This window comes from Hyla sarda, chromosome 2, assembly GCF_029499605.1.
Source record: "Hyla sarda isolate aHylSar1 chromosome 2, aHylSar1.hap1, whole genome shotgun sequence".
NCBI classification, from domain to species: Eukaryota; Metazoa; Chordata; class Amphibia; order Anura; family Hylidae; genus Hyla; species Hyla sarda.
The window spans coordinates 398,716,425-398,730,845 of record NC_079190.1 but is presented as its reverse complement, the minus strand read 5'-3'; the positions used below and the strand labels follow the sequence as shown (position 1 = coordinate 398,730,845).

Here is a 14,421-nt window from a genome sequence, read left to right as displayed (position 1 = left end):
CTGTAAGCCAATATTAACTTTTTGAGCAATAAAGCAATGTAGCTCTTTAAATGGACTTGTTTTCATTCAGTGAGAATTAGGCAACCATGACCCTCTTGCTGGCTCACCAGTTTTTAATCCTTGGTAAGTACCTACATAACTATAACAACCCACAAGACCTGCCATTTTTTAGATGATATGACCCAGTAATTCATTCTGTTAAACACTTCATCTGTCACTTTAATGTTATGGCTGACCAATGCATGTTTTAATCTCTTCAGCAGATACCTGTTCCAGACTTGAACAGCTGAAGAATGGAAGAACTTTTTTCCGCTATGGAGGAATTTATGCCAATTTTGCATGTAATCCAGGATTTAGTCTATTGGGACATGTGAGTAACATCTGCATCCAAGGAAGGTGGAGAAAACCATTACCTGTATGTATAGGTGAGTATTTTTTAAATGATATCTAATAGAGTATTAGCACTAAATGGGTCAAGAGATGCAAACTTGTGTTTAAAGACAAAACGGACAAATAAGGAAGAGTTGTTAAAGCTCTTTTAGAAGAGTTAGGTAATTTATTTTTTTTTCTAATTTGTCATTCAATGTATTTTACCTAGAAGTGGCCTAGTCTGAATCAGGTGCTCTTAAAGGGGTACTCCGGCAGATAGGGGGTAAGATGCCTGATCGCGGGGGTTCCCCTACTGCGCCTAAACTGTGCCCAAATATCAACAACAGTTTACCAAACCCACGGGCCTAAGCCTGGGGCAAAAACAAAAAAACCCTCTTATGTAGTTCCCTCCCCTAAAACTTTACTTTTAATAATACAATGATAAAAGAACACTCTCTGTGAAACAGTTAAAATAAATATTGCTAATACTGGCTCTTATTCACATATATCTGGGAGATTACTCCCTAATATATTGAGCATGCAGCGCGCAAAGTGTATGTGATTTTGAGGGGTAAAGTGTATGTGATTTTGAGAGGGGTAAAGTGTATGTGATTTTAAGAGGGGTAAAGTGTATGTGATTTTAGGGGGTAAAGTGTATGTGATTTTGAGAGGGGTAAAGTGTATGTGATTTTGAAGGGGGTAAAGTGTATGTGATTTTGAAGGGGGTAAAGTGTATGTGATTTTGAAGGGGGTAAAGTGTATGTGATTTTAAGAGGGGTAAAGTGTATGTGATTTTGAAGGGGGTAAAGTGTATGTGATTTTAAACCATGCTACTATCCTGGCTCAGGGTTATTGAGCACTGCAGGTTTAATGTATTAGGTAATAATCTCCCAGATACATGTGAATAAGTGTTTCACACAGTGTTCCTTTATCATTGTATTATTAAAACTGAAGTTTTAGGGTTGGGAACTACATAAGAGGGTTTTTTTTTCAGCCCGGGCTTAGGCCCGTGGGCTTGGTTAACTGTTATAGCAGGTCCCCAGCCCACCTTCTTTTATGGATTTGTTATACATAAATATAGACAACAAAACAGCTCTAAATGCAATGATAAATTTCCCCTATAATTTAGATGTTTAGATGTTCAGACCTAGTTTAAAGGGGTACTCCGTTGGAAAACATTTTTTTTTTAAATCAACTGATGCCAGAAAGTTAAACAGATTTGTAAATTACTTCTATTTAAAAATCTTAATCCTTCCAGTACTTATCAGCTGCTGTATGCTCCATAGGAAGTAATGTTATTTTTGAATTTCCTTTTTGTCTGACCACAGTGCTCTCTGCTGACACCTCTGTCCATGTCAGGAACTGTCCAGAGCAGGAGAGGTTTGTTATGGGGATTTGCTCCTACTCTAGACCAGGGGTCTCAAACTCCTGGCCCGCGGAACGAAATTTTGCGGCCTGCCCCAGGGATGTGTAATTTGTATTGCCCGACACCCGGGACATGCAGTTTCGGGCGCCAGGCAGGTGACTTCTTCAGGCATTTAGCCCTGCGGGCAAGCAGCGCTAAATGCCAGAAGACTTCACCCCCGCCCCGTGCAATAGAGCCCATTACCTTCACTTACCCTGATGTCCTCCCCCCCCCCCCCCCCCCCCGTCTCCGGTTGGTCGGCCGGCCCGAGTCTGATGAGGGACGTCGCGCATGTGACGTCCCTCCACAGACCCGCGCAGGAGGACATCAGTGACGTCACTTGTCAGGCTGCCGCCGGAGAGGAGAAGCGCAGGACAGGTAAGTGTGTCTATGTGTGTGTATCTGTGTGTGCCTGTGTGTGTGTCTACCTTCTTAATGTGGGGAACATGCTTAATGTAGGGAAACCACTACCTTCTTAATATGGGGAACATGCTACCTTCCTAATGTTGGAAAACTGCTACCTTCCTAATGTGGGGAATATGCAACCTTCCTAATGTGGGGAAACTGCTACCTTCCTAATGGGGGGAAACCGCTACCTTCCTAATGTGGGGAACATGCTACCTTCCTACTGTGGGGAAACCACTACCTTCCTATCGGGGGGAAACCGCTACCTTCCTAATGTGGGGAAACCGCTACCTTCCTAATGTGGGGAACATGCTACCTTCCTAATGTGGGGAATCCGCTACCTTCCTAATGTGGGGAACATGCAGCCTTCCAAGTGTGGGGAAACCGCTACCTTCCTAATGTGGGGAAACCACTATCTTCCTAATGTGGGGAAGCCCCTACCTTCCTAATTTGGGGAAACCGCTACCTTCCTAATGTGGGGAAACCACTATCTTCCTAATGTGGGGAAGCCGCTACCTTCCTAATGTGGGGAACATGCTACCTTCCTAATGTGGGGAAACTGCTGCCTACCTAATGTGGGGAATCTGCTACCTTCCTAATGTGCGGAACATGCAGCTGTTACGCCGAGCGCTCCGGGTCCCCGCTCCTCCCCGGAGCGCTCGCTTCACTCCCTCCGCTGCAGCGCTCCGGTCACGTCCTCTGACCCGGGGCGCTGCGATCCTGCTGCCAGCCGGGATGCGATTCGCGATGCGGGTAGCGCCCGCTCGCGATGCGCACCCCGGCTCCCCTACCTGACTCGCTCCCCGTCTGTTCTGTCCCGGCGCGCGCGGCCCCGCTCCCTAGGGCGCGCGCGCGCCGGGTCTCTGCGATTTAAAGGGCCACTGCGCCGCTGATTGGCGCAGTGGTTCCAATTAGGGTTTTCACCTGTGCACTTCCCTATATTACCTCACTTCCCTTGCACTCCCTTGCCGGATCTTGTTGCCTTAGTGCCAGTGAAAGCGTTCCTTGTGTGTTCCTTGCCTGTGTTTCCAGACCTTCTGCCGTTGCCCCTGACTACGATCCTTGCTGCCTGCCCCGACCTTCTGCTACGTCCGACCTTGCTTCTGCCTACTCCCTTGTACCGCGCCTATCTTCAGCAGCCAGAGAGGTGAGCCGTTGCTAGTGGATACGACCTGGTCACTACCGCCGCAGCAAGACCATCCCGCTTTGCGGCGGGCTCTGGTGAAAACCAGTAGTGGCTTAGAACCGGTCCACTAGCACGGTCCACGCCAATCCCTCTCTGGCACAGAGGGTCCACTACCTGCCAGCCGGCATCGTGACAGTAGATCCGGCCATGGATCCCGCTGAAGTTCCTCTGCCAGTTGTCGCTGACCTCACCACGGTGGTCGCCCAGCAGTCACAACAGATAGCGCAACAAGGCCAACAGCTGTCTCAACTGACCGTTATGCTACAACAGTTGCTACCACAGCTTCAGCAGTCATCTCCTCCGCCAGCTCCTGCACCTCCTCCGCAGCGAGTGGCCGCTCCTGGGATACGCTTATCCTTGCCGGATAAATTTGATGGGGACTCTAAGTTTTGCCGTGGCTTTCTTTCCCAATGTTCCCTGCATCTGGAGATGATGTCGGACCTGTTTCCCACTGAAAGGTCTAAGGTGGCTTTCGTAGTCAGTCTTCTGTCCGGAAAAGCCCTGTCATGGGCCACACCGCTCTGGGACCGCAATGACCCCGTCACTGCCTCTGTACACTCCTTCTTCTCGGAAATCCGAAGTGTCTTTGAGGAACCTGCCCGAGCCTCTTCTGCTGAGACTGCCCTGTTGAACCTGGTCCAGGGTAATTCTTCCGTTGGCGAGTATGCCGTACAATTCCGTACACTTGCTTCAGAATTGTCCTGGAATAATGAGGCCCTCTGCGCGACCTTCAAAAAAGGCCTATCCAGCAACATTAAAGATGTTCTGGCCGCACGAGAAATTCCTGCTAATCTACATGAACTTATTCACCTAGCCACTCGCATTGACATGCGTTTTTCTGAAAGGCGTCAGGAACTCCGCCAAGATATGGACTCTGTTCGCACGAGGCGTTTCGTCTCCTCGGCTCCTCTCTCCTCTGGTCCCCTGCAATCTGTTCCTGTGCCTCCCGCCGTGGAGGCTATGCAGGTCGACCGGTCTCGCCTGACACCTCAAGAGAGGACACGACGCCGTATGGAGAACCTCTGCCTGTACTGTGCTAGTACCGAACACTTCCTGAGGGATTGTCCTATCCGTCCTCCCCGCCTGGAAAGACGTACGCTGACTCCGCACAAAGGTGAGACAGTCCTTGATGTCTACTCTGCTTCTCCACGTCTTACTGTGCCTGTGCGGATGTCTGCCTCTGCCTTCTCCTTCTCTACAGTGGCCTTCTTGGACTCTGGATCTGCAGGAAATTTTATTTTGGCCTCTCTCGTCAACAGGTTCAACATCCCAGTGACCAGTCTCGCCAGACCCCTCTACATCAATTGTGTAAATAATGAAAGATTGGACTGTACCATACGTTTCCGCACGGAGCCCCTTCTTATGAGCATCGGGTCTCATCATGAGAGGATTGAACTTTTGGTCCTCCCCAATTGCACCTCGGAGATTCTCCTTGGACTTCCCTGGCTTCAACTTCATTCCCCAACCCTGGATTGGTCCACTGGGGAGATCAAGAGTTGGGGGTCCTCTTGTTCCAAGAACTGTCTAAAACCGGTTCCCAGTAACCCTTGCCGTAACTCTGTGGTTCCTCCAGTAACCGGTCTCCCTAAGGCCTATATGGACTTCGCGGATGTTTTCTGCAAAAAACAAGCTGAGACTCTACCTCCTCACAGGCCTTATGATTGCCCTATCGACCTCCTCCCGGGTACTACTCCACCCCGGGGCAGAATTTATCCTCTCTCTGCCCCAGAGACTCTTGCCATGTCCGAATACGTCCAGGAGAATCTAAAAAAGGGCTTTATCCGTAAATCCTCCTCTCCTGCCGGAGCCGGATTTTTCTTTGTGTCCAAAAAAGATGGCTCCCTACGTCCTTGCATTGACTACCGCGGTCTTAATAAAATCACGGTTAAGAACCGCTACCCCTTACCCCTCATCTCTGAACTCTTTGATCGCCTCCAAGGTGCCCACATCTTCACTAAATTGGACTTAAGAGGCGCCTATAACCTCATCCGCATCAGAGAGGGGGACGAGTGGAAAACGGCATTTAACACCAGAGATGGACACTTTGAGTATCTGGTCATGCCCTTTGGACTGTGCAATGCCCCTGCCGTCTTCCAAGACTTTGTCAATGAAATTTTTCGTGATCTGTTATACTCCTGTGTTGTGGTATATCTGGACGATATCCTAATTTTTTCTGCCAATCTAGAAGAACACCGCCAGCATGTCCGTATGGTTCTTCAGAGACTTCGTGACAACCAACTCTATGCCAAAATTGAGAAATGTCTGTTTGAATGCCAATCTCTTCCTTTTCTAGGATATTTGGTCTCTGGCCAGGGACTACAGATGGATCCAGACAAACTCTCTGCCGTCTTAAATTGGCCACGCCCCTCCGGACTCCGTGCTATCCAACGCTTTTTGGGGTTCGCCAATTATTACAGGCAATTTATTCCACATTTTTCTACCATTGTGGCTCCTATCGTGGCTTTAACCAAGAAAAATGCTGATCCCAAGTCCTGGCCTCCTCAAGCAGAAGACTCCTTTAAACGACTCAAGTCTGCCTTTTCTTCGGCTCCCGTGCTCTCCAGACCTGACCCTTCCAAACCCTTCCTATTGGAGGTTGATGCCTCCTCAGTAGGAGCTGGAGCTGTTCTTCTACAAAAAAATCCTTCCGGGCATGCTGTCACTTGTGGTTTTTTCTCTAGGACCTTCTCTCCAGCGGAGAGGAACTACTCCATCGGGGATCGAGAGCTTCTAGCCATTAAATTAGCACTTGAGGAATGGAGGCATCTGCTGGAGGGATCAAGATTTCCTGTTATTATCTACACCGACCACAAGAACCTCTCCTACCTCCAGTCGGCCCAACGGCTGAATCCTCGCCAGGCCCGGTGGTCTCTGTTCTTTGCCCGATTTAATTTTGAGATTCACTTTCGTCCTGCCGATAAGAACATTAGGGCCGATGCTCTCTCTCGTTCCTCGGATGCCTCAGAAGTTGATCTCCCTCCGCAACACATCATTCCACCTGACTGCCTGATCTCCACTTCTCCTGCCTCCATCAGGCAGACTCCTCCAGGAAAGACCTTTGTTTCTCCACGCCAACGCCTCGGAATCCTCAAATGGGGTCACTCCTCCCATCTCGCAGGTCATGCGGGCATCAAGAAATCTGTGCAACTCATCTCCCGCTTCTATTGGTGGCCGACTCTGGAGACGGATGTTGGGGACTTTGTGCGAGCCTGCACTATCTGTGCCCGGGATAAGACTCCTCGCCAGAAGCCCGCTGGTTTTCTTCATCCTCTGCCTGTCCCCGAACAGCCTTGGTCTCTGATTGGTATGGATTTTATTACTGATTTACCCCCTTCCCGTGGCAACACCGTTATTTGGGTGGTCGTTGATCGATTCTCCAAAATGGCACATTTCATCCCTCTTCCTGGTCTTCCTTCTGCGCCTCAGTTGGCTAAACAATTTTTTGTACACATTTTTCGTCTTCACGGGTTGCCTACGCAGATTGTCTCGGATAGAGGGGTCCAATTCGTGTCTAAATTCTGGAGGGCTCTCTGTAAACAACTCAAGATTAAATTAAATTTTTCCTCTGCATATCATCCCCAGTCCAATGGACAAGTAGAAAGAATTAACCAGATCCTGGGTGATTATTTGCGACATTTTGTTTCCTCCCGCCAGGATGACTGGGCAGATCTCCTTCCATGGGCCGAATTTTCGTATAACTTCAGGGTCTCTGAATCTTCCTCCAAATCCCCATTTTTCGTGGTGTACGGCCGTCACCCTCTTCCCCCCCTCCCTACCCCCTTGCCCTCTGGTCTGCCCGCTGTGGATGAAATTTCTCGTGACCTTTCCATTATATGGAGAGAGACCCAAAATTCTCTCTTACAGGCTTCTTCACGCATGAAGAGGTTCGCGGATAAGAAAAGAAGAGCTCCCCCCGTTTTTTCCCCTGGAGACAAGGTATGGCTCTCCGCTAAATATGTCCGCTTCCGTGTCCCTAGCTACAAGTTGGGACCACGCTATCTTGGTCCTTTCAAAATTTTGTGTCAAATTAATCCTGTCTCTTATAAACTTCTTCTTCCTCCTTCTCTTCGTATCCCTAATGCCTTTCACGTCTCTCTTCTCAAACCACTCATCCTCAACCGTTTTTCTCCCAAATCTGTTCCTCCCACTCCTGTTTCCGGCTCCTCGGACGTCTTCTCGGTCAAGGAAATTTTGGCTGCCAAAAAGGTCAGAGGGAAAAATTTTTTTTTAGTAGACTGGGAGGGTTGTGGTCCTGAAGAGAGATCCTGGGAACCTGAGGACAACATCCTTGACAAAAGTCTGCTCCTCAGGTTCTCAGGCTCCAAGAAGAGGGGGAGACCCAAGGGGGGGGGTACTGTTACGCCGAGCGCTCCGGGTCCCCGCTCCTCCCCGGAGCGCTCGCTTCACTCCCTCCGCTGCAGCGCTCCGGTCACGTCCTCTGACCCGGGGCGCTGCGATCCTGCTGCCAGCCGGGATGCGATTCGCGATGCGGGTAGCGCCCGCTCGCGATGCGCACCCCGGCTCCCCTACCTGACTCGCTCCCCGTCTGTTCTGTCCCGGCGCGCGCGGCCCCGCTCCCTAGGGCGCGCGCGCGCCGGGTCTCTGCGATTTAAAGGGCCACTGCGCCGCTGATTGGCGCAGTGGTTCCAATTAGGGTTTTCACCTGTGCACTTCCCTATATTACCTCACTTCCCTTGCACTCCCTTGCCGGATCTTGTTGCCTTAGTGCCAGTGAAAGCGTTCCTTGTGTGTTCCTTGCCTGTGTTTCCAGACCTTCTGCCGTTGCCCCTGACTACGATCCTTGCTGCCTGCCCCGACCTTCTGCTACGTCCGACCTTGCTTCTGCCTACTCCCTTGTACCGCGCCTATCTTCAGCAGCCAGAGAGGTGAGCCGTTGCTAGTGGATACGACCTGGTCACTACCGCCGCAGCAAGACCATCCCGCTTTGCGGCGGGCTCTGGTGAAAACCAGTAGTGGCTTAGAACCGGTCCACTAGCACGGTCCACGCCAATCCCTCTCTGGCACAGAGGGTCCACTACCTGCCAGCCGGCATCGTGACAGCAGCCTTCCAAGTGTGGGGAAACCGCTACCTTCCTAATGTGGGGAAACCACTATCTTCCTAATGTGGGGAAACCGCTACCTTCCTAATGTGGGGAAACCGCTATCTTCCTAATGTGGGGAAACCGCTACCTTCCTAATGTGGGGAACATGCTACCTTCCTAATGTGGGGGAACTGCTACCTTCCTAATGTGGAGAAACTGCTGCCTACCTAATGCTTACCCCCCCCCCCCTGGCCCAGAAGTAGCACCCCCCCTCATCCATCAGCTCATGCTATTACCACAGGGGGGTAGGGGAATGGGGAGGGGGATTGCTGGTGGATGATGGGGGTGCTATTGCTCATTGGGGGTGTTGCTGGTGGATGATGAGGGGCACATGATGGGGGCATTATATGTGAGGAGCGCATGATGGGGGCATTATATGTGAGGGGCGTATGATGGGGGCATGATATGTGAGGGATGTATGATGGAGGCATTATATGTGAGGGGTGCATGATGAGGGCATTATATGTGAGGGGCGTATGATTGGGGCATTAAACGTAAGGGGCGCATGATAGGGGCATTATATGTAAGGGGCACATTATGGGGGCATTATATGTAAAGGGCGCATGTGGCCCAGCCTCACCCAGCCGCTACCTCCAGCGGCCCCCAGATAATTTGAGTTTGAGACCCCTGCTCTAGAAAGTTCCTAAAATGCACAGAGGTGTCAGCAGAAAGCACTGTGAACAGACAGAAAGGTAATTCAAAAATAAAATAACTTGATGTGGAGCACAGAGCAGCTGATAAGTACTGGAAGGATTAAGATGTTTAAATAGAAGTAATTTACTAATTTGTTTAACACTCTGGCCGCAGTTGATTAAAAAAAATGTTTTCCATCGGAGTACCCCTTTAATGTTTAACGTTGGAACAGAAAATTTGTAGTCAGACAAGCGATCCACACACACCTAATCCTAAACTGTCAGATTTCAGAACAATTCTTTTATGAGACTATGTTTATACAAAGTATTATGGTTAGTATTTTGCAACGTTTTTATCAAAACAGGAGTGGAACTGATACTATAGCTATAATGGAAAGATTTAAACTTTTTTGTGTCTGTCCCACTCCTGGATTTGGTTAAAAATATTGAGCAACATACTGGTCAAAATACTATGATATCTATTGATTTCTTTCATTTCTCTAGCAAGCGGTTGCCACATGCCGATGGGTATTGTACGGGGAAGTCTTAAAACAAGCCACAACAATGCTGTCATATCTGTCACATGCGAAAAAGGATACAAACTTTTTGGCTCTTCTTTGATCTTCTGTGATGGAAAGAAGTGGAACAGCACAATTCCCATTTGTAGAGGTACTGTACTAACTAGATGTTATTAGTATTAGAATGAATCCATCATTGGTAGTAGGGATCGACAGATATTGTTTTTTTAGGGCCGATATCGATAATCGGTGGAGGTTAGTGCCGATAGCCGATAACTTATACCGATATTCCGGTATAAGTTATCGGCTATTTATCCCCCCACGACGCGGGTGCTTTAAATCAATGAACTGCAGTGGCTTTTGCGGTGCCATAGGCCGCCGCCGCCGCCCGCTTCTCTCCCCCTGCCTGTCCGGGGGTCCTGAGTCCTATCACCGACACTGCCCCCCCCCCCACCTCCGCTCCACCCACCACGACCTCCCCCCGACCCGCCGCACCGCGACCGGCCCCCCAACCCGCCGCACCGCGACCGACCCGCTGCACTGCGACCGCCCCCCCGAACCGCGCCGCACCCCCCACCACACCGCCCCGGCCCCATTGCCTCCCCCATCTCCGGTTTTATAATTACCTGTTCCCGAGGCCCGGGGTCCACTCTACATCTGGCTCCGGTGGCGTCCTCCTGAGCTGTCACTGTGCGCACTGACGGTGACGTCACGTCACGCACGTCACTCGTCATTGTGCACAGCGTAACGCAGGACGTAGCAGGAGCCAGCAGTAGCGTGGTCCCCGTGAACAGGTAATTATAAAACCGGGGATGGGGGGAGGCAATGGGGCCGGGGCGGTGCGGTGGGGGGTGCGACGCGGTGCGGCTGGTCGGTGCGGTGCGGGCGGTGCGGGGGGGCGGGGCATTATCGGCTTATCGGCAAGGTAATTGCCGATACCGATAATGCCCCAAATCGTGATTATCGGCCGATAATATCGGCCAAACCGATAATCGGTCGATCCCTAATTGGTAGTGATATTATCATTAATTTCGCCCTAAGCCTGTGTAAAATTGCCACTGCAGTTTTTGAGACGTATAAGTCCTTCCTTTATATGTCTCATTCCTTTTTAATCCACTGGCTTTAGTTCATAAACTGCAGTGGCAGTTTTCAAAAAACTAAAAAACCCTGCCAAATGGAAACCCAGCCTAAGGCAGATATTTCACTTAGATTGTCAGTGGGGCCTGTTGCTGTTGGTTTGGATCCCTTGTTTGCTTAGAATCTAAATCCACATTGAGATGATAGTTGAAAAAATTTAAATCTTATAAAAATTACAATTTGTATTATTTACTAATATAAAATTTCCATTTATTTGTATTCCAGAGAAAGATATGATGGGGTCCAACTTACAAAAGAAGATTTCAGGAACAGAAAAAACATTTGTAGTTGGAAACCCTCTGTCCAAAAGAGAACAGATAAGAGCTTTGTATAATAATACACAAAAAGGGTATAGCTATTCAGAAATAGTTTCCATTAATACAGGTATAGCAGCACCTAGAAAGGGAAAAGACTTCAAAAATATGAGTTCCTATCACGGGCAAGAAGTGTTGGGACATCAAAGGCAGCTACAGTCACCAAAGACATTCTTGTCATTTATAGATTTACAAAATCTAAGTCCAAAAAGATTAAAAGCAGCTACAATGGAAAATATAAAACTGCATGTCACCAGTGGGTATAGCTGGTCCTCTACAGCTACACACATTCAAAACTCACCAAAAAGAAATCAAACATCACAGATAAAAGCTATCCGAAATCTAACACAATGGTATTATAGCCCAACACCTGGATCCTCAGGCTTTACAGATACACAAATAAAGCATCCATATTTTGCAAAGTATGAAAAAAATGTTACCAGCTCATATGTTGATTCTCCATTACATCTAAGAACCACAACATCAAACATTCAACAAACAACCCAACAGGTACAATCTGCATATCTTAGTACTCTGTTAGAAAATAAGACACCAGCAAACTCTAATGCAAACAGTTATCTTCCTAATGTATTAGCTGTTGTAAATGAAACTGTCAAAAAGTCAATCCAATCCTCAACCAAACCCTACAACACCACAAACAACACAACAACTCTAGCCCAAATGGTTATCAACATCACATCATCATTGATCCATTCCAATCCTACTCCACATGTTCCGGTACAAGCAACAGAGACTACTATAGTTGAGTCTATAACTGCAAATGTAGGAGTGAACACCACTGCCCAGGATAACTTCATAACTAGCCACAATGTTGCTTCTACTTATCCAGAACATAAAGAAACTTTTTTGTCTAAACCAGCTAATGCAAAGGTTTATAGCCCATCTGCACTTCCAGGACCCACAGCTACAGTTACTGCTATCACAAGTAACTCTAAAAGAGACCATAAGAACTTTGGCATGCTAAAAAGAGGTTATAAAAGAAGAGTCCAGTGTGTTTACCCTCCACTACCCAGTCATGGAACTTTCCGTTTTTTTACTGTAAAGGATCCACTCCCAAACCAGTATCCTTATTACATACAGTACTCCTGTTATCCTGGCTATACAATGTCTACAGGTGATGTGAATAGTTTTTGCAAGGACAATGGAGAGTGGAGTGGACTTACACCGGTGTGTGAAGCCTACTGAAGAATATACCAACATGTATGAATGACTAGTATGAATGCTTGGATTGGAATCCTTGGTGGAAGCCATTTTCAGATCTCTCCAGAGATGTTCAACTGGGAGATGTTCAGGGTTCTGGCTGAACCACTCAAGGACATTCACAGAGCTGTCCATATACCACTCCTGTGTTGTCTTGGCTGTGTACTTTGTCATTTACCTGTTGAAAGGTCAACCTTTGGCCCAGTCTGATGTCCAGAGCACTGTGGATCAGGTTTTCATTAAGAATATCTCTACTTCATTTACCTTCCCCTCGACCAGGACCAGGATCTCACTGTTCCAGTAACTGAAAAACACCCCCAAAGCATGATGCTGCCCCCACCATGCTTCACTGTAGGGATGGTATTGGGCAGGTGATGAGCAGTGCCTGATTTCCTCCAGACATGATGCTTTGAATTGAGGCCAGAAATTTCAATCTTGGTTTAATCAGACCAGAGAATCTTGTTTCTCACAGTTTGAGAGTTCTTTACGTTCTTTAATTGCAATCTACAGGTGGGTTTTCATTTGCCTTTTACTCGAGGAGAAGCTTCTTTAAGGCCACTGCCATAAAGCCCAAATTGGTGCAGCAACAACAAGGGAGGTAGAATATACCTCCAAAGTGGGACGTCAATCAGGGCACAGATCTCTCAGATAGATGAAAACGGTAACAATTTATTGTGGAAATAGACATGCAACACAAGGATAAAAGCGTTTCATGCACCGTACTGACGAACCGGAAGCAGTCCCGGTACGGACCAGATTAATAAAACATCATAAAACCATGAGACATATAGAAAAAATCTAAAGAAAATTAAAAACACAAGGTCAATCAGAGTTCATCAATAAAATAGATAAAAGATAGCTGTTTGAGAAAAATGTTGCCAAATGGCCATCAGTGTGGGTCCGGAACACGACTCACTCAGATACATGCACAGTAGGGTCTACGGTATGAATGACTGTACGGTTGTGCATAAGTGCATGAGGGACAACTACTGATGCACACTGTTGTCTCTAAGGGAACAGAATAACTGGGAATACACATAGCAGTCCCTGGCAGCGTAGTGTGTTACTGATGGTAGCCTTTGTTACTTTGGTCCTAGCTCTCTGCAGGTCATTCACTAGGTCCCCTCGTGTGGTTCTGGGATTTTTGCTCACCGTTCTTGTGATCATTTTGACACCAAGGGGTGAGATCTTGCGTGGAGCCCCAGATCGAGGGAGATTATCAGTGGTCTTGTATGTCTTCCATTTTCTAATAATTGCTCCCACAGTTGATTTCTTCACACCAAGCTGCTTGCCTATTGCAGATTCAGTCTTCCCAGCTTGATGCAGGTCTACAATTTTATTTCTGGTGTCCTTTGACAGCTCTTTGGTCTTGGCCATAGTGGAGTTTGGAGTGTGACTGTTTGAGGTTGTGGACAGGTGTCTTTTATACTGATAACAAGTTTCAACAGGTGCCATTAATACAGGTGACCAAATACTTATTTTCCACCATCATTTGCAAATAAATTATTTAAAAATCAAACAATGTGATTTTATGGATTTTTTTTCTCATTATGTCTCTCGTAGTTGAGGTATACCTATGATAAAACTACAGGCCTCTCTCATCTTTTTAAGTGGGAGAACTTGCACAATTGGTGGCTGACTAAATACTTTTTTGCCCCAGTATATATATATATATATATATATATATATATATATATATATATATATTTATATTTTAATGTTAAGACAAGGTCACAACATAACAAAATGTGAAAAAGTCAAAAGGATCTTAAAACGTTCCAAGATATATACAGTCATTGCCGTAAATGTTGGCACCCCAGAAATTTTTCAAGAAAATGAAGTATTTCTCACAGAAAAGGAATGCAGTAACACATGTTTTCTATACACGTTCATTCCCTTTGTGTGTATTGGAACTAAACCAAAAAAGGGAGGAAAAAAAGCAAATTAAACATAATGTCACACCAAACTCCAAAAATGGGCTGGACAAAATTATTGGCACCCTTTCAAAATTGTGGAAAAATAAGATTGTTTCAGGCATGTGATGCTCCTTTAAATTCACCTGGGGCAAGTAACAGGTGTAGGCAATATAAAAATCACACCAGAAAGCAAATAAAAAGGAGAGAAGTTCACTT

At 47.3% G+C, this 14,421-nt stretch overlaps 1 protein-coding gene across 1 annotated transcript; it reads left to right on the top strand.

Annotated features, from left to right (window-relative positions):
- LOC130356803 (uncharacterized) lies at positions 1-12,274 on the top strand. Its single transcript, XM_056558765.1, has 4 exons — positions 1-123; positions 261-425; positions 9,604-9,768; positions 10,980-12,274. The coding sequence occupies exons 1-4, from the start codon at positions 87-89 to the stop codon at positions 12,272-12,274; spliced, it is 1,662 nt and encodes a 553-aa protein (XP_056414740.1). The 5' UTR covers positions 1-86.
- The last annotated feature ends 2,147 nt before the right edge of the window (positions 12,275-14,421 follow it).

What these genes read in the sequence shown, in the direction of transcription:
- LOC130356803 (XM_056558765.1), top strand. Translation starts at nt 87, where the DNA reads ATGACCCTCTTGCTGGCTCACCAGTTTTTAATCCTTG. An exon ending in ACCATTACCTGTATGTATAG is followed by an intron (nt 426 to 9,603) that starts GTGAGTATTTTT and finishes TCATTTCTCTAG; the next exon opens with CAAGCGGTTGCCACATGCCG. An exon ending in CACAATTCCCATTTGTAGAG is followed by an intron (nt 9,769 to 10,979) that starts GTACTGTACTAA and finishes TTTGTATTCCAG; the next exon opens with AGAAAGATATGATGGGGTCC.